Source organism: Sphaerodactylus townsendi, linkage group LG17 (genome assembly GCF_021028975.2).
Source record: "Sphaerodactylus townsendi isolate TG3544 linkage group LG17, MPM_Stown_v2.3, whole genome shotgun sequence".
In the NCBI taxonomy this organism is placed as follows: Eukaryota; Metazoa; Chordata; class Lepidosauria; order Squamata; family Sphaerodactylidae; genus Sphaerodactylus; species Sphaerodactylus townsendi.
The window spans coordinates 13,088,370-13,112,734 of record NC_059441.1 but is presented as its reverse complement, the minus strand read 5'-3'; the positions used below and the strand labels follow the sequence as shown (position 1 = coordinate 13,112,734).

The 24,365-nt window shown below is 47.4% G+C and overlaps 1 protein-coding gene across 1 annotated transcript in view; it reads right to left on the bottom strand.

Annotated features, from left to right (window-relative positions):
- CCDC33 (coiled-coil domain containing 33) overlaps positions 1-24,365 on the bottom strand; it is a 149,059-nt gene that overhangs the window by 96,859 nt on the left and 27,835 nt on the right. Inside the window, exon 4 of the mRNA XM_048519734.1 lies at positions 10,905-11,068. Coding sequence (XP_048375691.1) covers positions 10,905-11,068 — 164 coding nt within the window. The remainder of the gene's footprint in view (positions 1-10,904; positions 11,069-24,365) is intronic.

The following is a 24,365-nucleotide window of genomic DNA, read 5'->3' as shown; positions in this document are numbered from 1 at the left end:
GATTCCACAGGGGCAGGGGGGGCTTGCCCCCTGCAAACCTGCCACCCCGTGGAAGATCCAGCTTTGAATGTCAAAAGTTTACACAACATTCGCTTTCAGCGCCACTGTACGTTTCCACAAAGCCCACGGCAGACAACAGCTCGGATCACAGCCATTTGCTCCCACTTTAATCTAAGGCCTCGGTGCAGCAGGCGTACAGGAGATTCCTCCTCTCTCTCTCTCGTTTTTATGTTTGCAAGGAGGGTGGGGGCAGAGAGCTCCAGAGCCCTGTTGGTTTTAATCTCACACACTGTTGCGCACACCACTTTGAATGTCACTTCTGCCTCCAGGCGAGTCCAGAGCTGGGGGAAAGGCTCCGAGTTCAGGCATTCCCTGCGATTCTTGTTCAAATTTTTTTTCCAGAGTTCTTCAGACAGAAATGCCATAATCATAAACACTGATAGAAGATGGAGGTCGAGGCAGGGGGGATTGGAAAATCAGCTCTCTCTCTCTCTCTCTCTCTCGCTCTCGCTCTCTCTCTCTCTCTCTCTCTCTCTCTCACACACACACACACACACACACACACACCCCTCATTGGCATCTTGCTTGACGCCTTGATGGAGAATATCCAAAGAAACAAGTTCTTTTCTTCTGGGGTGTTGCACGATGCCCAATTTAACAATAGGTGGAAAAATCCTCACTTCACTACACTACCCACTCATCATCCTCTGTGATAAGCTTGGTGATTTGGTAAATCTGAATCCCTGAAAAACCTGAAAAGGCCATATCGGCTTTTTTTCAGCTCTCTCAATCTTCTTCCCCTCCGCCGCCATTTCCCAAGCCCAGGTGGGCTTGAGAGACAGCGAAGGAGGAGAGGGAGAGATCTCCTTGCGGCACTGAGCAAGCTCAGCATCACATGCAGGATCTGTCCTTTGCCAGTGCTTTTTAAACCCTGAGGGGCTTTGGAAGCAAGGATGGGGAGAAAGTCCTGTCCTAAGCCAAACATTTCAGCAATATATTGTCGAAGGCTTTCACGGCCGGAATCACTTGGGTGCTGTGTGGTTTCCGGGCTGTACGGCCGTGTTCTAGCAGCATTCTCTCCTGACGTTTCGCCTGCATCTGTGGCTGGCATCCTCTGAAGATGCCAGCCACATGATCCTCTGAAGATGCCAGCCACAGATGCAGGCGAAACGTCAGGAGAGAATGCTGCTAGAACACGGCCGTACAGCCTGGAAACCACACAGCACCCAAATTTCAGCAATAGCTGGATAAAGTCGAAGGATTTCAGTTTTATTCGGCTTAGCCGAAAAATTGCAGGTTAAAAAAAACCAAAGCCGAAATTTACCGATATTCTGAATCAGGGCTCAGGTCTTGAAAGCACTCAGACCATTTCTCCTGCAGGATAGTATTTCTTGGCAGAAGAGGCTACTTTTTGCCATTTTTCACAATGTTGATGCTAACCAGGGCTGCCAAACTCCAGGTGGTGTCTGGAGATCTCCTGGAGTGACGTACAGCTAATCTATGGATGACAGAGACCAGTCCCCCAGCAGAAAATGTCTGCTTTGGAGGGTAGACTCAATTGCATCATACCTAACTGAGGTCCCACCCCTCTCCAAGCCCCACTCTCTTTAAAGCTCCACAAGAAGAAGGAGGAGGAGGAGGAGGAGGAGGAGGAGGAGGAGGAGGAGGAGGAGGAGGAGAGGAGGAGGAGGAGGAACAGCAGCAGCAGCAGCAGCAGCAGCTTGGATTTATACCCTACAAGCTCCTTTCCCTTCATCTCCCCACAACAGACACCTTGTGAGGTAGGTGGGGCTGAGAGAGTTGGGAGAGAACTTATTAGGAATGTAGGAGTGCGGAAACACAGCTGGTTCACCGGATAAGCCTCTGCCACTCAGGTGGAGGAGTGGGGAATCAGACCCGGTTCTCCAGATTAGAACCCACCTGCTCTTAACCACGACACCACGCCGAGAAGCGTGGTCTAGACCAGCAGTGTATCTATTTTGACAGGCAATAGCTCTCCTAGGCTTCGGGCAGAGACAACTCTCCCAGCCCTGCCACCAAAGACTATTTTTAACTGGACATTCCAGGCATGGAAAGCGGAGTATTATGCACGCAAAGCCTGCTCTTCCACAGCCATTCCCATTCAGAATGATGTCACGGCACGAGGTTGTCCGTGACAAGTGGAGGAAATCCTGTGGCTGTTCTCTTTTCTGCTTCCCCGCCCCCACCCCCACCCCCAGCTCGCAGCCAAGCCTACAAAGAAAACCATTTGGGTTTAATTATGGCATAAAAGGATCCTTTCCGGGGAGGTGAAGCAGAATGAGTAGAGAACAGAACACAGCCTGCAAATGGAGAACAGCTGGCCAGAGGAAAAACGTGCGCTGAGAGTCAATAGCACCCTGCCTCTGTCTATTTTATCTCCGCTTTTGAAGCCCTATATTACTTTTCTTGGAATCCAGCCACTCCTTCTTACCAGCGGCCCTCCTGTGCCTATGTCTGGCTACTAGCAAAGGAAGAAGGATACCTTATTAACATAGGTGTCAAACTTGCGGCCCTCCAGATGTTATGGACTACAGTTCCCATCATCCCCTGCCAGCATGATGCTGGCAGGGGGTGATGGGAACTGTAGTCCATAACATCTGGAGGGCCGCAAGTTTGACCCCTGTGCCTTAAAACAAAGAAGTTTTTGCCGTTGAAGGTGCCCCAGTCTCCTCCCCTCTGCTCCATATGGGTCCCTAACATCATCGGTACCCACTGTTCTTTCTTGGGAGGGTCAAGTAAGGGTTTCATGGGATGCTGTGTTAGGACATAATTGCTGTTTTAAATTATATTTATGATTTTATATATGATGTTTTATACTGTGCACCGCCCTGAGCCCTTCGGGAATAGGGCGGTATATTAAATCAATCAATCAATCAATCAATCAATCAATCAATCAATCAAACAAACACACACACACACACACACACACACACAACAACAACAACAGTAATAATACGAATACGAATACGAATACGAATACGAATACGAATACGAATACGAATACGAATACGAATACGAAGAAGAAGAAGAAGAAGAAGAAGAAGAAGAAGAAGAAGAAGAAGAAGAAGAAGAAGAAGAAGAAGAAGAAGAAGAAGAAGAAGAAGTTTTGCTTTTCACAAAACAAAGAAGTTTTGATAAATGGTAGGGACAATTATTGATTGGGGAGGGGGAATTGTAGGGCGAGGTAGTTGAAGCAGCCAGAGCTAGTATTACGATCAAGGAAATGGCACAGGAGTTGGAGAATTAAACCTTCACCCATGTCAAAAACACAGTCCCTTTCCCAGATTTGCTTGCTGTTAGCTGCCTTCACGCTACACCTGTATTTTTCTGCGCATGGAGCTAATAGCAGTTGGCGGGGGCGAGGTGTTAGCTCAGGAAAATGGCATTTGATTTTTTAAAAACCTGAGAACTCTATTATTTACCTCTCTGTATAACACTAATAGGATCTGCTTTGGGGCGTTTGCAGATATGACATTAAAATTACATGCGTTTCCTCTGCAGCTGAAATGCCAAGGCGAAACCCAGAATAACTAAAGCGTGTTTTTAATTTTAAAACGATTCTGCGTTCCGGGTAGCTTTTACATGCTCGAAACACTGAGTGAAAGAGTCTCACATGCAACGCTGGAGACAAGATGATTTCATGATTGCTGAAACCAAAACTGCGAGCAACGTGGATTATTCCAGATGCCCCCATCTGCCTTTCAGTGCCTTCCAGTTCATCTTTTCAGATATAGATCAATAGCAGCTTCCTCCTGGGTGACCCACAGGATCGTCATTTATTGCCTGTAGCACGAAGAAGAAGAAGAAGAAGAAGAAGAAGAAGAAGAAGAAGAAGAAGAAGAAGAAGAAGAAGAAGAAGAAGAAGAAGAAGAAGAAGAAGAAGAAGAAGAGGAGGAGGAGGAGGAGGAGGAGGAGGAGGAGGAGGAGGAGGAGGAAGAGGAAGAAGTAGAGGGGGAGGAAGAGGAAGAGAAGAAGAAAAAGAGGAGGAGGAGGAGGAGGAGGAGGAAGAGGAAGAGGAAGAGGAAGAGGAAGAGGAGGAAGAAGAGGAAGGAGGAGGAGAAAGAGGAAGAAGAGAAAGGGGAAGAAGGAGGAGGAGGAAGAGGAAGAGGAAGAAGAAGAAGAGGAGGAGGAAGAGGAAGAGGAAGAAGAAGAAGAAGAGGAGGAAGAGGAAGAGGAAGAGGAAGAGGAAGAAGAGGAGGAGGAGGAAGAGGAGGAAGAAGAGGAGGAGGAGGAAGAAGAAGAAGAAGAGGAGGAGGAGCAGGAAGAAGAGGAAGAACAAGAACAAGAAGAAGAGCAGGAGGAGGAGGAAGAGGAGGAAGAAGAGGAGGAGGAGGAGGAAGAAGAAGGAGGAGGAGGAGGAAGAGGAAGAAGAGGAGGAAGAGGAAGAGGAGGAAGAGGAGGAAGAGGAGGAGGAAGAGGAAGAGTAGTAGTAGTAGTAGTTTGGATTTATATCCCACCTGTGTCTCCTTACAGGACACAAGGTGGCTTACAAACACCTTTCCCTTCCTCTCCCCTCAACAAACACCTTGTGAAGTAGGCGGGGCTGAGAGAGCTGTGACTAGCCCAAGGTCACCCTGCAGGAATGTAGGAGTGCGGAAACACATCCGGTTCACCTGATAAGCCTCTGTCACTCAGGTGGAGGAGTGGGGAATCAAACCCGGTCCTCCAGATTAGAATCCACCTTCTCTTCACCACCACACATGCAGGGCTGGAGGCTAGCTGATTATATAATTGCTGGAACCAACACTGCCACCAACATGGATTATTCCATATGCCCCCCATCTGCCTTTCAATGCCTTCCAGTTCATCCTTTTAGACATAAATCAACAACAGCTTCATTCAGAAGGCTTCACAATCCATAAACAAATCAAGTGGGGGGGAGGGGGAACCCGGCTTCTGAAAACACCCTCCCTGCACAAAAGAATAAACCACCACGAGCAAGAACAAAAAGAAACTGTCTACCAGGCTTTCTTCTCTTCCCATGCTTTTGAAACAACACCCTCCAATCCCTGCCTATTTCATCAGCTTCCAGGATAAAAAACAAACAGCTTAAAAGCTTTAGGCAGCACGCCCGACCACGTGAACCTTGCTCACGCACAGAGGGAGCCCTGCCAATCAATGGACTTCAGCCTCGGCTGGCGACCCCGTGCGCCGTTCCATTTTCTGGACCTTTCCCAAGCACCGATTGGCACCTTCCACTTGCTCGGGAAAACTACACTAGTTTGGGGCTACGGGGTGCTCGTGTGGCAGCTCCCCACCCATCGTGCTTCTGTTCCTCCCGTTGCTATTAATTTATCCAGGCACCAAAACCTCAGCAACACGGATAACGAAGGATTTGAGCTTGAAAGAACGCCAGCTCCTTAGTTGCATTATATTAGGCACAGCACAAAGATTCTTTTTCCAGCAATACGGTCAAACCAAGAAAAAACAGCACCACTAGGGTGTTCTGGCTTTTCCGGGTTGTATGGCCGTGTTCAGTGGTGGGATCCAAAAATTTTAGTAACAGGTTCCCATGGTGGTGGGATTCAAACAGTAGCGTAGCACCAATGGGGCTGGGCGGGGCACGATGGGGGCGTGGCCGAGCATTCCGGGGGCGGGGCATTAATAATTTCTCTGTTACTGTAAAAAACTCTTACTGTAAAAAAAAAAGTTCCTAATTTTGGTATCTCTCTGTCCATAATTTAAACTCATTATAGCAAGTCCTATCGTCTACTGCCAACAGAAACAACTACTTCTCCTCTAATTGACTGCCTGTCAAATACTTAATACTTTCAAATATTTAATTTTGTTTCTAGAAATCAAAAGAAGGATACTTTCCTTAAACAAGGAACTTGACCATATTTCTAAAACATGTTTTTAAAACAGCCCAACAGGGAGAATGATCCCGTTTTCTACCTTCGCTAACCAGCCACAGAGGAAACAACAGGACTTTATGATTTTTGGACCCAATGGAATTTCTAACGGAAAAGCAGACCCAATTAGTAACCCACTCTCGGCACACACAAATAATTAGTAACCCACTCTCGGGAACTGGTGAGAACCTGCTGGATCCCACCTCTGGCCGTGTTCCAGTAGCATTTTCTCCTGACGTTTCGCCTCCATCTGTGGGTGGCATCTTCAGAGGACCTATGCCATAGAAGATGACTGACCAGTTGCTGGGAAAGACACTGTCAAATCACAGCCAACTTATAGTGACCTCATAGAGTTTTCAAGTGGCAGGGGCTGATGGGAATTGTAGTCCATGAACATCTGGAAAGCCGCAGGTTGCAGACCCCCGGCTCTGGGCCATCCCAGTCAGGGTATCCTGGTATTACACCTGACCTAATTTTTCTTCCTCTTTTGAAAGTGGTTAAGAGCCGGTGGTTAAGAGCCGGTGCACTCTAATCTGGAGAACCGGGTTTGGTTCCCCGCTCTGCCACTTAAGCTGTGGAGGCTTATCCGATGAACCAGATTAGCTTGTGCTCTCCAACACATGCCAGCTGGGTGACCTTGGACTAGTCACAGTTCTTGGAGCTCTCTCAGACCCACCGGACAGGGTGTTTGTGCGGGGGAGAGGGGAAGGAGATTGTGAGTCCATTTGAGTCTCCTGACAGAAGAGAAAGGGGAATATAAATCCAAACTCTTCTCCTTCCTTCCTTCCTTCCTTCCTTCCTTCCTTCCTTCCTTCCTTCCTTCCTTCCTTCCTTCCTTCCTTCCTTCCTCCCTCCCTCCCTCCCTCCCTCCCTCCCTCCCTTCCTCCCTTCCTGGTATTACACCTGACCTATTACATCCTGGTATTACACCTGACCTAATTTTTCTTCCTCTTTTGAAAGAGTTACACCAGTGTGGTGTCGTGGTTAAGAGCAGGTGCATTCTAATCTGGAGAACCGGGTTTGGTTCCCCGCTCTGCCACTTAAGCTGTGGAGGCTTCTCTGTGGAACCAGATTAGTTTGTGCACTCAAACACATGCCAGTTGGGGTGATCTCGGGCTCTTCGCAGTTCTTTGGAACTCTCTCAGCCCCACCCACCTCACAGGGTGTTTGTTGTGGGGGCTTGGGGAAGGGAAAGGGAAAGGAGATTATAAGCCTCCTTACAGGAGAAAAAGGGGAGATATAAATCCAAACTCCTTTTCATTTTCTTCTTCTAAATGTAAACAAGAAAAAAAACCCTTCTAAATATTTGTGTTCCAGTATTAATCACCAGCAACCCTCAAGTTGCTTTTTAAAGCCAAACATACCAAGAGTTTTAATCACAGAACTCTCTACCATCCAGATAAGAATCATCTACATAAATCGTAGGATTTCCTCCTTCCCAGTTTGCACAGCCGAGTAGAATCTATCATGCTTTTCAGAAAGTACGTCATAGGAGATTCCTGTAAATAAGGCTGATTGCTATCTGGTGACAACAGAATAGGTGACTACAGTATCGTTTCTTGGGCTAGTTGTCCAAGATTTGCGTGCTTCATCAGGATTAAGAAACGTTCCGAGAAAATAAAGTTAATCCCAAGCTTACACGTTATTGTAAGGCATACTTAGAGATAAAGAAGCTTCTTGAATAACACAAAATCAATCGGATTACAGTCAAGCGAAGGTGTAGCCTCAGCGAATAGATGGCTTAGATTTCAAATCTTTAGGCCAAATGCTCCAAACTCATATTACCCAGAAAAGGACATTGCTGTTAAAACTAGGCACTTTCCAACCAGATGTAAGTAACACAGATGTCGGGTGAAAGGGGAAAAAAGTTTCTCGGACATACCGTTTCCCCAAATATAAGACATCCCCTGAAAATAAGACGTAGTAGAGGTTTTGCTGAAGTGTGAAATATAAGGCATCCCCCGAAAGTAAGACGTAGCAAAGTTTTTGTTTGGAAGCATGCCCGACGAACAGAACACAGAAAAATAAGTCATCCCCTGAAAATAAGACATAGCACATCTTTGGGAGCAAAAATTAATATAAGACACTGTCTTATTTTCGGGAAAACACAGTATATCAATCTCTGAGTGCAGTTGGTTGTGGCATTTGGTTTATTTGATTCACATGTTCAAGCCTGTCTTTGCAGCTTGAAGAGCAAGAAAGCAGAGATGCTCAGGGGCCCCTTCCGCACATACAGAATAATGCACTTGCAATCCGCTTTCAATGCACTTTGCAGCTGGATTTGACTGTGCAAAATAGCAAAATCCACTTGCAATGCAAACAATTGTGAAAGCGGATTTAAAGTGCATTATTCTGCATGTGCGGAAGAGGCCAGGGTCTCAAGACCGAATCCCACTTGTGCGTTATGTGAAGGCAGAATTCCAGAACACATAAACCCTTGCCTACAAAGCCGTTCTGGGATTCGGGGACACCAAATCAACACAAGAAAGTCGGAGAGCACAAACCTTGTTTGCATACAGTATGGAAACAGGGAACACCTTGGCTTCCCTTTGGTGCTAAGAAGCGGGACTGAATCCTCCCCGCCCCGGCCCCCTTCCACTTTTCCTTTTAAAGAGCTGCTCAGAATTCAGAGTCTCTGCCCATCTGCACACCAAACAACTCAGCAACGGCCTTTCAATTAGTCTGCCATACCAAACCTGCAGGTCTTTAATTGAGTCCCACGATGCATCTATTATACACAAAGTCAGAGCAGAGAGATACAGCACTGCTTTGTTTATTTGATACGAGGTTTGGAAAGCCAATAGGCATCTCCCTGTTGTCCTCTCGGACGGACGTGTTACGTTATCTCCAGACAGGCAGCCAAAGGCAACCAGAGAAAGGCAGTCAGAGTCTGGGATAAGGGGAATTCCACCAGTTCCTAGATCTGAAAGCCAGCCTTTTACAGTGTACCACTGAGCTTAAAAGGGAGATGTATTGTCGAAGGCTTTCACAGCCGGATTCAACTGGTTCTGGTGGGTTTTCCGGGCTGTGGCCGTGGTCTGGTGGATCTTGTTCCTAACGTTTCACCTGCATCTGTGGCTGGCATCTTCAGAGGTGAGAATGTTTAAACATTCCCTTCTCACGGGACACAGTGTGTAACAGACTTCCCTCTGGAGCAGCAGTGGCATAGGAGGTTAAGAGCTCGTGTATCTAATCTGGAGGAACCGGGTTTGATTCCCAGCTCTGCCGCCTGAGCTGTGGAGGCTTATCTGGGGAATTCAGATTAGCCTGTACACTCCCACACACGCCAGCTGGGTGACCTTGGGCTAGTCACAGCTTCTCGGAGCTCTCTCAGCCCCACCTACCTCACAGGGTGTTTGTTGTGAGGGGGGAAGGGCAAGGAGATTGTAAGCCCCTTTGAGTCTCCTGCAAGAGAGAAAGGGGTGATATAAATCCAAACTCTTCTACTCTTCTTCTGTGATACACCTCTGAAAATGCCAGCCACAGATGCAGGCGAAACGTTAGGAACAAGATCCACCAGACCACGGCCACACAGCCCGGAAAACCCACCACAACCAGTTAAAAGGGAGAGTTCAAATTGTCATTCGATTGCGAAGCAGTTTGGCTGATCTTGGGCCAACAGCGACATTTTTAGAGTAACCCAGTAATTCCCAAACAGTGGGTTGGAGCCCCAAAGTGAGTCAAGACTCTTTCTCAGGTGGGTCACAATTTGCAAAGCCGGGAGAGAGAAAAGAAATGGATGAAGAGTGCACAGAGGACGAGGGTCCTGTTTGGCTTTGTCTGTGCATCATGTATGAAAGTTTCAATGAAATACAACCCGTTACCCAAGCAACGCTATATATTTACAAATACTAAACAAGGGGAAAATAAATATATATTGGTTTGCTGTGAGCAGATGCGAGATTCCTAGATTTTATGTCAGGGAGAAAGAACGTAGTGTCACGTAGGGTCTTGTAACATTGCATTTAACGTGCAAAAAGTTACCATCACCATTATTATCATTTTGAATTCTGATTTTAATTGGATGGAAGCAAGTGCTGCAGTAGATGTGGATGCTGTATTGCATAGGTGTCAAACTCGCGGCCCTCTAGATGTTATGGACTACAGTTCCCAGCATCCCCTGCCAGCATCAACTGTAGTCCATAACATCTGGAGGGCCACAAGTTTGACACCTGTGCTGTATTGCATGGCCGATGATAGAATGTGTTGGATTCATTATACTCTGAGCAAAGACTTATTATTGGCTGAATACAAATATTTGGGCTTTCTGGGAAGTTTGGCTCACCTTAAAAAGGAGACCTGAAATCTAATCTATTACACAAGGGCCGTTTAGCTTTAGAACATATAACATGTTTGTTGGCCCCTTTCGCACATGCAGAATAATACACTTTCAATCCACTTTCAATGCACTTTGCAGCTGGATTTTACTGTGCGGAAGAGCAAAATCCACTTTCAAACAATTGTGAAAGTGGATTGAAAATGCATTATTCTGCATGTGCGGAAGGGGCCGTTTACTTCTAAAGAGGCATAGCTGGGTTTCAACTGCATCCATCAGCGATCAGTACAAAGAACAGCAGCAAAAATTCCTGCTTTTGCCAGTAACTAGCCAGGAACAATGGAAATGTTATAATATTTAATATTGTCCTTTGCTAACAAATGAACATGCCCCCCCCCACCCATTGTCTGGGCCCAGCAGGGAATTCTCCACCCCTGGTCTAATATCTGTCCCACAAGCAATTGAGGAGTAAAAGAAAAAATTGCCTCCACAGTGACAGTCCAATAATTTCCTCTGGTCTCTATGGTCTTTACCATAGAGATCAAGAGAAATCCCTAGAGTGTCAACTTGGAAATGGCATCACCATCTCCAAATTCCACCCTCTTCGGGGGCCTCCCCAATTTCCCTGCATATGCCCAGGCATTGTTGAAAACCAAAGGGATGTTCTCTATTTTATGAGATGGGGTTGAGCAAATGGGTTACTACCAAGACCTCACTCTTGCGTGGTGTCTCTCAGGTCCAGGAAAGATACTCACATAATGACATAGGGACTAGGAACATGACCCTTCTTTGTAGAGGGCAGGTTGTTGGCTCCATGCAACGTTACAGTGATGGATTCCTTTGTAGAATTCGCCAGGTGTTGATCATTTGTTCCTGAAGTGTGAACAGGTGCTCCGTGTTCAGCAGGATCCTCCTTTACCTGCCAAGAGAAAGCATAAGAAATGCAAAGGAAATGGATGGAGTCAACCTTGTAGATTTGGACCCACCCACAATTTTTGTGCCTCTGGCATTGCCTTTATCGTGCCAGCATTTATACAGCTCTTTCAGTATTACAATTGTGTGTTGTCATCGCTAACAATAGTCCTGAAAAGTTGGTCAATACTATTAACCCTATTTTTCAGATCAAGGAAGAGTGGGAGAAAGTGTCAAGGGCAATTCCCCCCCCCCCCCAAGTCCTCTCTAGGAATCATGGGAAACTCTATGGTTTTAGACTTTGTGGTGATTCCTAGAGAGACCTTCTTGGAAGTGGCATCATGCTGTCAGCCCAAAGACCATTTTTAGTTTTATTCTTCTCAGAGCAGCAGGAGAAAGGAAGGTGGATTCCCCAACCCAACCAGGGGAGAGAAAAGCAACTCTACTTAAAACATCTCCTTGGAAATTCGCAACTTGCCCTCTTGGGGAAACAGACACATACCAGTAGGGCAGGCTAAACTGAGCGATAACAATGTATTGTCGAAGGCTCTCACGGCAGTATTCAACTGGTTGTGGTGGGTTTTCCGGGCTGTGTGGCCGTGGTCTGGTAGATCTTGTTCCTGATAGCAGCAGTGGTGTAGTGGCTAAGAGCAGTGGCTAAGAGCAGGTGCACTCTGATCTGGAGGAACCGGGTTTGATTCCCAGCTCTGTCGCTTGAGTTGTGGAGGCTTATCTGGGGAATTCAGATTAGTCTGTACACTCCAACACACGCCAGCTGGGTGACCTTGAGCTAGTCACAGCTTTTCGGAGCTCTCTCAGCCCCACCCACCTCACAGGGTGTTTGTTGTGAGGGGGGAAGGGCAAGGAGATTGTAAGCCCCTTTGAGTCTCCTACAGGAGAGAAAGGGGGGATATAAATCCAAACTCTTCTTCTTATTCTTTGGAGGGCAAGAACAAAGTCTACCAGACCACGGCCACACAGCCCGGAAAACCCACCACAACCAGTTGAGCAATAACAATTTGCCATATGTAGCCATGGTGGTGCAAAAGGGAGCTGGGCTCCTTCCATCATTTGCCTTCCCCCTCCAATCATCACTAGGGTTGGTGTGAAACCAGTGGTAGGATCCAAAATTTTAGTAACAGGTTCCGATGGTGGTGTTATTCAAACTGTGGCGTAGTGCCAATGGGGCTGGGCGGGGCACGACGGGGGCGTAACCAGGAATTCCGGGGGCGGGGCATTCCTGAGTGGGGCTGTGGCAAGGACGCAGCCGCTGCGCCGGTCCTTGGGTGGGAAGCAAATGAACGCAGACGCAGGCTGCCACGCATGCCGGTGCACCTCCTGCTAGACTGCTTCAAGTTCTGTGCGCTACTGCTGAGAGGAGGGGCATAACTAAGGCAAAAATCACGTGGCAAAATCACCCATTAGTAACCCCCTCTCGGCACACAAAAATAATTAGTAACCTACTCTTGGGAACCTGTGAGAACCTGCTGGATCCCACCTCTGTGTGAAACCCTTCTCAACATTTTCAACGAGCAAATTCTCCATGTAAACAGAGGAAGGAGCTGAAGCTTTGGAAGGCAGATTCTATGGCATTAGACCTGGCTGAGATTCCTCCTCATGCTTCATCTCCAAATCTCTGGAATTTCATCGCCTGGAGTTAGCAGCCCTATTCCCCTTTCTTCCTGTTAGGGCCCTCCCTGCCAGCAACAAACAAGGGAACCGAAAGCATCCTTCGAAGGCAGAAGCAAGGTCTCTAGGGCTTCTTGACTTGCAAATGAAGGACAGATGAAGACCTTTCCAGTTGGCTTTTCATCTGGAGGCTTCCAGGAACAGCGTTCCCAAGAGCCCCGCACAGTTCTCCCTCCTTTAAATCAAAGAGCCCAAAGCCACTTTGAGCAAGGGTACAATGGACCTCCGCTGCTGCCAATCAAAACTGAGTAACTTGGTAGATGCACGGAATAAAAAAACCTCTTAAATTATAAAATGCAGCGGAACACCTCTCAGCACTGAAGTCCTTTCCAAATGAACGGGGTAGTCCCGTACAACGTGAGACGTTGGATCCAAACCGTTTAATGAATTATATCTTCCTTATCTCATTTTATCTCTGGCAAGGTCTAGCATTAGCCCAACTGGAGAGAGCAGCCAGGAAAAAAGCACAAATCTGCCAGCCAAACACATGAGGTTGAAAATTAAAAAAACCAGCATCCCATATTTATCTATGTGGTACGGGGAGGTGGCGGGGGGGGGGGGAGAGGAATCAAAAATATTCAGCCAGACAAACACTTGTGAGAAGGCTGTCAGCCAAGTGAGAAAGTGACACTCCCCCCCCCACACAAATATGAATTCTGAAAACCTAATTTAACATCACAGCTCCTCGCAATAGAATGTTTTCAGCACTATGAGCATTGCTGTCAACAGTACAGATAACATCTTTTGGGTACAGTCAGACATTTAAGGGCTGAAATAGGTGCATCTGTGAGAGGGGTGTGTTTCTTTTCACCACATTTAAAGCAAGGATTTGGGTAGGGGTGTGTGTGTCTTATTTTCACAGTATACAGAGAAGGAGAGCAAGATTTAAGTTTAGTAGTACTTTAGACATCAACAAGATTTCCAGGGTATAAGCCCCTGAGAGTCGAAGCTCTCTTTGTCTCACTCTTGCAAGTTTATACTCTGGAAATCTTCTTGGTCCTTAAGGTTCTACCAGACTTGAATCTCGCTCTTCTATTGCAGACCACCTACTGGAAACACAAAGGAAGAGAAACCAATAAGGTCAATTTACAATGCTTAGAAAAGTCATCAGTACATTCGGAAGAAAATGTGGGGAGCATTAAGAATTGTAGCCGTTCTTCTCTCTCACCTACCATAGAGGGAACTTATATTATTTCTGTCACACATCCTACACACCCTGAAAATAAAATCCCAGATTTTAGATGTGTGTCCCCCAGACTCTTTAAAAAACCAGGGGAAGTTCACAGCAAACTAGAATCAACCAAAATGGTCAAAGGTCTGGAATCCATGCCCTACGAGGAGAGACTTAGGAAACAGGGTATGTTCAGTCTGGAGAAGCGAAGGTTAAGGGGGGACATGATAGCTATGTTTAAATATTTGAAGGGTTACCATGTCAAAGAGGGAGCAAGCTTGTTTTCTGCTGTCCCAGAGACTAGGACCAGGAGTCATGGGTTCAAGGTGAAGGAGAAGAGATTCCATCTAGATATCAGGAAAACCTTCCTGACAGTCAGGGCTGTTCAATAGTGGAATTCACTACCTCGGAGTGTGGTGGAGTCTCCTCCTTCGGAGGTTTTTAAACAGAGGCTGGATGAACATATGTCAGGACTCAGGAGTGCTTTGATTGTGTGTTCCTGCGTGGCAGGGGGTTGGACTTGATGGCCCTTGGGGTCTCTTTCAACTCTATGATACTGACATAGACACTATAATGCTGCAGTTAATGGAGAACAGACTGTTACTTCTGCCCCTCATTGGGCACACTGAAAAAAATGGTGGCAACATTTTCCCCAGTCCCTGGTTTGGTCTGAAGAAGAAGAAGAAGAAGAAGAAGAAGAAGAAGAAGAAGAAGAAGAAGAAGAAGAAGAAGAAGAAGAAGAAGAAGAAGAAGAAGAAGAAGAAGAAGAAGAAGAAGAAGAAGAAGAAGAAGAAGAAGAGAAGAAGAAGAAGAAGAAGAAGAAGAAGAAGTTGAAGAAGAAGACGACGACGACGACTTAATTTTAATTCCACGACGACGATTTACGACGCATCACTTAATTTGACGACGACGAAGAAGAGAAGAAGAAGAAGAAGAAGAGAAGAAGAGAGAAGAAGAAGAAGAAGAGGAAGGCTGACAACTGACGGCGGCAGCCCGGCAACTGACAGCAGCAGCCCGGCGGCAGCGGCAGCAAGGAAGTTAGATTAATATTCCCCCTTTCTCTCCTGCAGGAGACTCAAAGGGGCTGACAATCTCTTTGCCCTTCCCCCCTCACAACAAACACCCTGTGAGGTAGGTGGGGCTGAGAGAGCTCCGAGAAGCTGTGACTAGCCCAAGGTCACCCAGCTGGCGTGTGTGGGAGTGTACAGGCTAATCTGAATTCCCCAGATAAGCCTCCACAGCTCAGGCGGCAGAGCTGGGAATCAAGCCCGGTTCCTCCAGACTAGATACACGAGCTCTTAACCTCCTACGCCACTGCTGCTCTTAACCATTTCTGTGTTCTTCCAGAAACACTTCCGATGTATCATGTGGGTACTTCTGGCTACGCCCTTCTTTTTACTCCTTTGTAGACTCCCAGCTGCCTTCTCACTCAAGAATGGAACAAGTCCAAAAACTCCATGAGTCACCAAAAGAGTGAGACCATCAGTTTCCCAGCAGTCCAATCAAATTAACTGTTATTTCAAAGACTTCTGCTGTTAATAAAGATGTGGTCAAAACAAAGATCAAAATCATTTTTGTAGTGGAAAGAACAACACTCCCGCAAGATCAAAACATCGGAAGGAAGGAAAAAAAGAGCTGTTGAAAATAAGACGGGGCAGAATGCAAAGGTGTTTTGCGGAGTGATGAATGCAGAAATATTACAAAAATTATTGGGCCAGTAAATGAGGATGACCTCAAAGGAGAGAAGTTGTCATTAAATATGACTCAAGGCATGAATTCACTGTGGTTAGAACCCAGGGCGCAACAGTCATCTTGGATGAGACTGCGGTAGGCTCTTCGTCAGACTGCGGAAACACAATTCGCACCACCGAATCGACTCGACAAAGAACGTGCGAGGCAAAAAGCAAAGCTGGGTTAAACTACCTGCTGGCGAACCAGCGACGTTGTAGGGGTGAGCCCGCGAACCCAGCAGAACCGTAGAAGGAGCGCCAGGCATGCCAGTGCCGGCTACGGCCTTCTGGGCGCACACGCTCCCCCAACCCCCGTTCCCCCATGAGTCACGGGTCGTGAACTGCCTGACTCGCGGTCACCAGGTGTCCCACACAAAGGGACAATAGGGGCTCTTGCCCTCAGGTGAGGATTAGACCCAGACACGGATGCTTCCTCCCGCACGTAGCCACCCGATGAGATCATGCATCACATGATGGTCTCCCGCTCTCCTGTTCTCCCGACCTCCCGCTCTCCCGCCTGCCCGACCCCTTTTACACGCCCCCAGTGAAACCCTAATAAAAGGTGTGAGGGGCGAGCACACGGCAGAGTTGCCAGGATCACGGGATCCCGCGCTTCCTGCTGCTGGCGCTCTCCACCAGATGAAATCTCCGCGTCTCGTCTCTTCCTTGGGGCCTCGTGGGTCAAGACTACAGACGTCTCACTGCCAGCCTATGAAATCGGCCCACACTGCTGCAAAAGTTCTCCAAAACCGCCCAGTTTAGGAATTGCAAGCTGGCGCATGTTAAAGCTCGCCTGCAATTGGTTCAAAAACATTGGCTCATTCTGCACATGCAGAATAATGCACTTTCAAACTGCTTTCAGTGATCTTTGAAGCTGTGCGGAATGGCAAAATCCACTTGCAAACTGTTGTGAAAGTGGTTTGAAAACGCTTCATTTTGCGTGTGCGGAAGGGGACATTGTTTCTTGGTGCAAAGGCATTTTGTGCAAAATTGCCTTGCATCTTCAACACAGACCCAGCAATAGAGCAGGACCCAAGAAGAAGAGTTTGGATTTATATCCCCCCTGTAAGGTGCATTATTCTACACGTGCGGAAGAGGCCTGTGATAAGTATTTCTGATTTGATGGTAAAATGGTCCAGAGGCACCTTACAAACCAACAACTTTTTGTGGAGAATCAGTTGCCTTCGTCAGATAGAAGCTCGTATCTGACGAAGGGAGCGTTGACTATGGAAAGCTTCTACCACATGTTGGGATAAGTGCTCCTGGTAGTTGGAGATTATCCCTTATCGTAGTTAGCAGAGCGGCACGGGTGGCTAGAACACAGCAGAAGCCCTTTACACTGCAAATTGTGCGTGCATGTAATAGCGCAGGTGTCGTGATGGATCCCAATGTGCGGCAAGCTTACACAAAAGAAAGTCGGAGTCAGTTGTAGTTTCTAATCTAATAAAAAGAGTATTTATTAGTGAACCCCATTCTGGATAGAAAGGTAGGTAGATAGAAGTCACTATGCTATCCTAATCTAGCTGGATGGAGATGGATGCGAGGAGCAACCATCCTCTTTCTAGGCATGGTAGGAAGAAAAAGTGAGAGGTATGAATTGAAAGGAGATTAGAGAGGAAGAAGCCGGAAGGAAAGAAGTCCCTGAGAGTATCAGTCTAACATCAAAGGGATAGAACCAGCATCATAGAGTAAAGGTGTCATATCCCTAGGTCCCTATCTAGCCACTAGTTCTCTAGTAAAACCCCCTCTGTAGGTTGAGGCAGGAAACAGTGTAAAGTCCTTCACTTCCAACACCACATAGGTGTCAAACTCGCAGCCCTCCAAATGTTATAGACCAGTGATGGCGAACCTTTTCGAGACCGAGTGCCCAAACTGCAACCCAAAACCCACTTATTTATCACAAAGTGCCAACATGGCAATTTAACCTGAATACTGAGGTTTTACTTTAGAAAAAATGGTTGGCTCCAAGGCACACATCACTCGGGAGTAAGCTTGGTGGTAGTCGGTGGCTTTGCTTTGAAGCAACTGTGCAATGCTTCGAACAGGTGAATCACGACCCTTGGAGGGTTTACTCAGAAGCAAACCCCACTGCTAGCAACCAAGCTTACTCCCAGGTAAAGGATCATGCTTTCATTCTTCCCATGAAAATCAGTAGGGTTTAACAGCGCTTAACAGGGTTACCTACACGGCTTCCCCAAAACTAGGTCTTAGGTTTAATGCTAATAATCTCCCTGAAATAATTACACTATTATCACATGATGAACTCTGTGCACGCGTGCCCACAGAGAGGGCTTTGAGTGCCACCTCTGGCACCCGTGCCATAGGTTCGCCACCACTGTTATAGACTACAGTTTCCCTGTGTTCTACCATCTGAAATGCTACTGGACTCCGATTTAGCTGTTCCACGGCTAAGACCGAGACTGATGCCTTCCGAAACTGCCTTCAAATAAAAAGAAACCGAACTGCTACCTTCATTCCACACATGAATAAAATGCGCATACGACACGCGCCCACACAGAAAGCATCTGACGTCTACTCTCACTGTAAGCTACATGGATACAGATGACACCTCGTCTGTCTTCACCTCTCCTGTTCTCCCCCCGTGTTGCCGTGGCAGCCAGGGCCCGGTCGTGGGCTATTCCCACCGGACCGATTGATGGCTGAAAGAGGAAAATGAAAGGTTAAACGCCAGGCGCTCTTCTCTCCAACGTGAGGCGACAGCTGTAATCGGTCTGTGATGGGAATCAAAGGGAAAGTAATCACCGGAGGCAACAGGCTGTGACTAACGGATGCTCGGCTGAGACGGCGCCAAATTTTTCAGGGACAAATGAGTGGCTGAGACAACATCAGTGGCTGCCCTCCACTTTTAGTGGCAGCAGCTCCGAGCAAAGGCCGGGAAGATTAATTTCTCCAGGTGGGGGCCTGTTCCAGGTTTTAAAGGGGGTTGGGCAGACAGTAGCCAGAAGCCCCCTGTCCACATTAAGGCGCCCCCCATATGTTTCCATCCCCTCTGTGAGCCTCCCACTCGGAAGCACGGCTGCCTGTACTGTATGCAGACATTTCTCAACTGTGCCGGTTGGTTCATGCAGCTGGCAGTGCGACTGTTGTTGACCCCTGCAGAGTCACACCTTTCCCCAATGATGCTGGACATTTGGCAGTGTGGGTGGCAGAGCTATTCGAGAAAACAGATGGGGAAGGGCTTTCAGACAAGTGGAAGGAGAGGCATATGGGTAGAGCAGCATCACGTCCCACTGGAGCTCTTGATCCTAGCAAACTGCATGGTATAATGTTTAAGAGTGGTGGATTCTGATCTGGAGAACCAGATTTCATCCCTCATTCCTACACACGGTGGACTCTTACCCGGCAAACCAGGTTTGTTTCCTCACTCCTCCACATGAAGCCTGCTGGGTGACCGTGGGCCAGTCACAGTTCTCTCAGAACTCTCTAAGTCCCACCTGGCTCACAAGGTGTTTGTCGTGGGGAGAGGAAGGGAAAAGGAGTTCATACGCCGCTTTGAGACCATGGCCATTTCCACACGAGTCACTGAAAACGTTTCAGCCCTCCCCATTTGTCCGCACATCACCCCCTCGGAATCCTTACTAGCCGCCATTTTGTGATTCCCCTGTTTATTTTTTTTTATCTCTGTGGATTCATCGTTTTGATGCTTCATGCCGTGACTCCCATATACGGTGTCTTCTTGGCTTCAAAGATATTACCCCCCCCCCCCCCAAAAAAATGGTTTTTTTACCAATTGATTTTATTGATTAAAAAAGACATAAAACATAACAGTTTTCATCATTTACACAGACAAATTATTAAAAAATTAATTAACATATAAGACTATGCACATGCAAAACTGTGCACAACATGTATGACATTAACATTAACCTGGACATTTACGCAAACATAATATTTATTTCTAGTGTCTGTTCCTTCCACATCTTTCTCAGAGGGGGGAAGGGCAAGGAGATTGTAAGCCCCTTTGAGTCTCCTGCAGGAGAGAAAGGGGGGATATAAATCCACACTCTTTTCTTCTTATTCTTCTATATTTATTTCTTCATCGACTAATTATTTACTATACCGCTTTCGAATAACAAATAACCAATCATTCATTCTTACTGACTAATAACATAACTTAACTAATACATACAATTTTATTAGCCAACATAAACAGAAGGGAACAGGCAAGATAATGGATCAAGCTCAAAAAATGGCGCCAAGGATTGAAGGTTGGTTGTGCGGAAAGGGCCATTATTGAGTTGCTTGCTAGGGGACATGAATGCTTAAATCACACAGCCCAGCCAAGAATGAATCCAGCATCTATCAGAGAGGACAAAATGTCGGCAAGAGGTCATTTCAGTCTTGAGCAGGGGTAGGGAACCTGTGGCTCTCCAGATGTTCAGGAACTACAATTCCCATCAGCCTCTGTCAGCATGGCCAATTGGCCATGCTGGTAGGGGCTGATGGGAATTGTAGTTCCTGAACATCTGGAGAGCCGCAGGTTCCCTACCCCTGGTCTTGAGGAATCTGACCCGTGTATTTCTGCTCTGAAGTTCAGCCCCACCCGCCCCTGCCTCGCACCTACCTTCTTGGTTCCCCAGGAAAACAAGTTGAAAGGACTTCCTCTGTGGGCCCGACCACTGTCTGGCTTTAGTTTCTAAAGTCCCGGGATTCAAAAGCAAAAACAGAGAAAACCACTCAGTGATGTGGATTGACACAGCTATCACGTGAGGTGACAGCCCTGTTACGCCTAATGGGGAGAGGAAGGGAAAGGAGTTTGTAAGCCACCTGGAGCCTCCTTACAGGAGAGAAAGGTGGGGTAAAAATCCAAACTCTTCTTCTTCTTCTAAAGCAAACACCTGCATCTTCTTGCAAGAGTTGTTGCTATGCATGTTCCACTAGAAACGTGGAGAGTTGTCCACTATCTTTCAGCACATAAATTGTGGAACTCGATTGCCATGGAAAGGACGAGTAAAAAGAACCCCTGATGAAGTTTAAACAGCAAAAAGTGGGGGCTGTACATGACAATAAGGTTGCCTCTGGTCACCTGGCATCTTTTCCCTTTTTTTGGTTTGCTCACATAGTGGCCAACCGGCTATTCTGGAGGACTGACAGCAGGATATAAAGCAGTGGTGGCACTCAGAGCCCTCTCTGTGGGCACGCATACACAGAGTTCATCATGTGGGGGGTGGAAAATCACACACACACACACACCCACACACATCTAGGCTGGCCTGGGCCACTGAACACGATGTGCGTGCACCGCGGTGAGCAGGGAGGACTCTGCTGGCGGGCCTGGTGCCTGTGCTCCGGGTGGCTGCTGCCCGAGGGTCGGTGGTGCAGAGTAGGCAGAGATACTACAGAGGCACACACTGGTGCATGCAGGACTTGCTGGAGGCTAGAGCAGGCTGGCCCCTGCTCGAGCGGGTGGGGTGGAGGAAGAGGGAGCCAACCAGTTTTTTGTAAACTAAAACCTCAGCATTCAGGTTAAATTGCCAGGTTGGCACTTTGCGATAAATAAGTGGGGTTTGGGTTGCAATTTGGGCACTCGGTCTCAAAAAGGTTCGCCATCACTGATATAAAGGCTTCCCCTGACCTTGCCTCCTAGAACCGCTATTCAGAGATTGACTGCCTCTTAACATGGAGGTTTCCTTTAGTGGTTGTGGCTAGTGGCTACTGATGGACTCTCCTCAGAGGCAGGTATCTAGGGAAAATGTAGCCTGGTGAAAAATCTGAGTTTTGCGCCCCCACCCAGTATGGGCGGCCGCCTTCCCCTACCCCGTCCAAACAACGTTTTTTTGCACCAGGTCTTGAAGTCAGTGTATGGACCGGGGGGGGGGGAGGAGAGGTGTTGGGGTGATTTTCTGCCCCCCACATGACTAAAGGGCCGCAGCCCCCATTTGACCCCATATGTCCCCCTGGGCAGTTTGCCCCTCTCCTCCATGAATGGATCTAGTCCCCTTGGTCTAAAATTTCCTCCTAACGATGGTGATCTGTTTCTTTCTATTGGTACCCTTTTGTATTCCTGTACAATCGCTCTCCCTTTTGCCCACCCCAAACTCAGCTAGCCTCACTGGGCTGACTTGAAGAATTTGCGCCACTCACCTCTCTTGGGGAAACAGGTTCTTCCTCTCCCTGCCGCTGTTCCCCCATTGAGAAGGGGATTTCTCTTTCTGGAGCCTGCCTTCGAAACTCTTAATGCACTGTGGGATCAGATGGAGGCTCAACTCCAGAGCTAAGCATTACTTTAAAACAGAAAGCTCCATTCTAGGCTCTCAGATGCCTCTCCCTACTCTGAGCCGGAGGTGAGTGAGTCTTGATTGCCCCAGCAATGGACAGGTCATAAATGGCTGAGGTTGAGTGGCAGCTCCCGGATATGGATGACATCACAACCTTCCTGTGACATCATCATCCTCTGAGGTCAGCATAAGCTCACGTTGGCAAATCAAGGCAGGGGACTGAACCTCTGTCATTTATTTCTCATGTTTAAATATTTACTTTTATATTATGTATTGTATTGTGTGAATGAATGAATGAATGAATGAATGAATGAATGAATGAATGAGCAGCAGTGGCGTAGTGGTTAAGAGCAGGGGCATTCTAATCTGGAGGAACCGGGTTTGATTCCCAGCTCTGCCGCCTGAGCTGTGGAGGCTTATCTGGGGAATTCAGATTAGCCTGTGCACTCCCACACACGCCAGCTGGGTGACCTTGGGCTGGTCACAGCTTTCCAGAGCTCTCTCAGCCCCACCCACCTCACAGGGTGTTTGTTGTGAGGGGGGAAGGGCAAGGAGATTGTCAGCCCCTTTGAGTCTCCTACAGGAGAGAAAGGAGGGATAAAAATCCAAACTCCTCCTCCTCCTCCTCTTCTTCTTCTTCTATTTGTTGTATTGACTTTTTAATATGCTGTTACTGCGAGACGCCCTGAGTCCTGTGGAAGATTGGTGGGATATAAGTGCAATGAATGAATGAATGAATGAATGAATGAATGAATGAATGAACGTAATCCGAGCTGAAGCGAACGGAAACGAACGAACGAACGAACGAACAAACAAACAAACAAACAAACAAACAAACAAACAAAAAACAAACAAACGAATGAACAAACGAACAAATGAAAGAATGAATTTCTTCCCACCCTTCCCATAAAATTCTTAGTGGCACTTCTGTCCCACAATATAAGAGAACTTGATCTTGTTTTAATATCTACGTATTTATATTTGTTTTTGTGACTAATAAAGGTTATGTGATGTGCGACTTCTGTCCCTTCTAGGAACCACCGCTCGTCCAAGTTAATAATAAACTCCAGATCTCTTGTTTTGTGGACGTTACAGCTTTTAATGGCGCTGTTTAACCTCGGTGCTCTGTCTAATGGTTTGTGAAGACAGGTCCCATCCTACCGATATTCTTTCTCCTCTTATAGCAGCTCATTAGGACACGTCAATCATTAACGAGCGGGAGCAGGAAGGGCAAAAGGCACCTTCCAGGAGGAAACCAACCTTTAGACTCCCACAAATAGGTAGGGATGAAATCCTTGAGGCCGCCTCCAACGATAATGTCGCTGGACATCAGAGGAATCCAGTGGCATCGTTTGATGATCAAAAGGAGACAGCCAGTGGTGGTATTCAGCCGGTTCGCACCACTTCGGCAGAACCGGTTGTTAAAATGGTGCGTGTAAACAACCAGTTGTTAAACTATTTGAATCCCACCACTGGAGACAGCGCAAGGCAGCAGCACTAAACAAGAACATAAGAGAACATAAGAACTTGCCTGCTGGATCCATCTAGTCCATCTAGTCCAGCTCTCTGCTACTCGCAGTGGCCCACCAGGTGCCTTTGGGAGCTCACATGCAGGATGTGAAAGCAATGGCCTTCTGCTGCTGCTGCTGCTCCCGAGCACCTGGTCTGCTAAGGCATTTGCAACCTCAGATCAAGGAGGGACAAGATTGGTAGCCATAGATCGACTTCTCCTCCCTCAATCTGTCCAAGCCCCTTATAAGAACGTAAGAACATAAGAAAGAGCCTGCTGGATCAGACCAGAGTCCATCTAGTCCAGCATTCTGCTACTTGCAGTGGCCCACCAGGTGCCTTTGGGAGCTCACCTGCAGGATGTGAAAGCAACGGCCTTCTGCTGCTGCTGCTGCTCCCGAGCACCTTGTCTGCTAAGGCAACAAACTTGCATTTCCTTCTGTAACACATTTAACATCGGGGGTCCAGTAGCCAACTGGAGATCAGCTGTAATTCTGGGAGATTTTCAACCGCTCCTTCTTTCCACTGCAACTCCAAGCATGAAGATCGCCCCCAAATTGCAATCGCCCCAAACCACAAGGATTAGTTCCCCTGGAGCAGGAGTGTCAAACTCGTGGCCCTCCAGATGTTCATGAACGACAATTCCCATCAGTCCCTCCCAACATGAGCATTGGCTATACAGCGGGGCTGATGGGAATTGTCGTTCATGAACATCTGGAGGGCCGCGAGTTTGACACCTGTGCCCTAGAGAAACTGGCTACTTTGGAGTATGGGTTTACACCCTGCTGAGGTCCTTCAAACTCTGCCCTTCAAACCCCAAATCTCCAGGAATTTCCCAAGCCAGAATTGGCAACCCTAGAATGAAATCTGGATTCCTGCTCTCTTGCGCTCTGTTGGGTGGATTACCTTAGCACAGGGGTCTGCAATCTGCAGCTCTCCAGATGTTCATGAACTACAATTCCCATC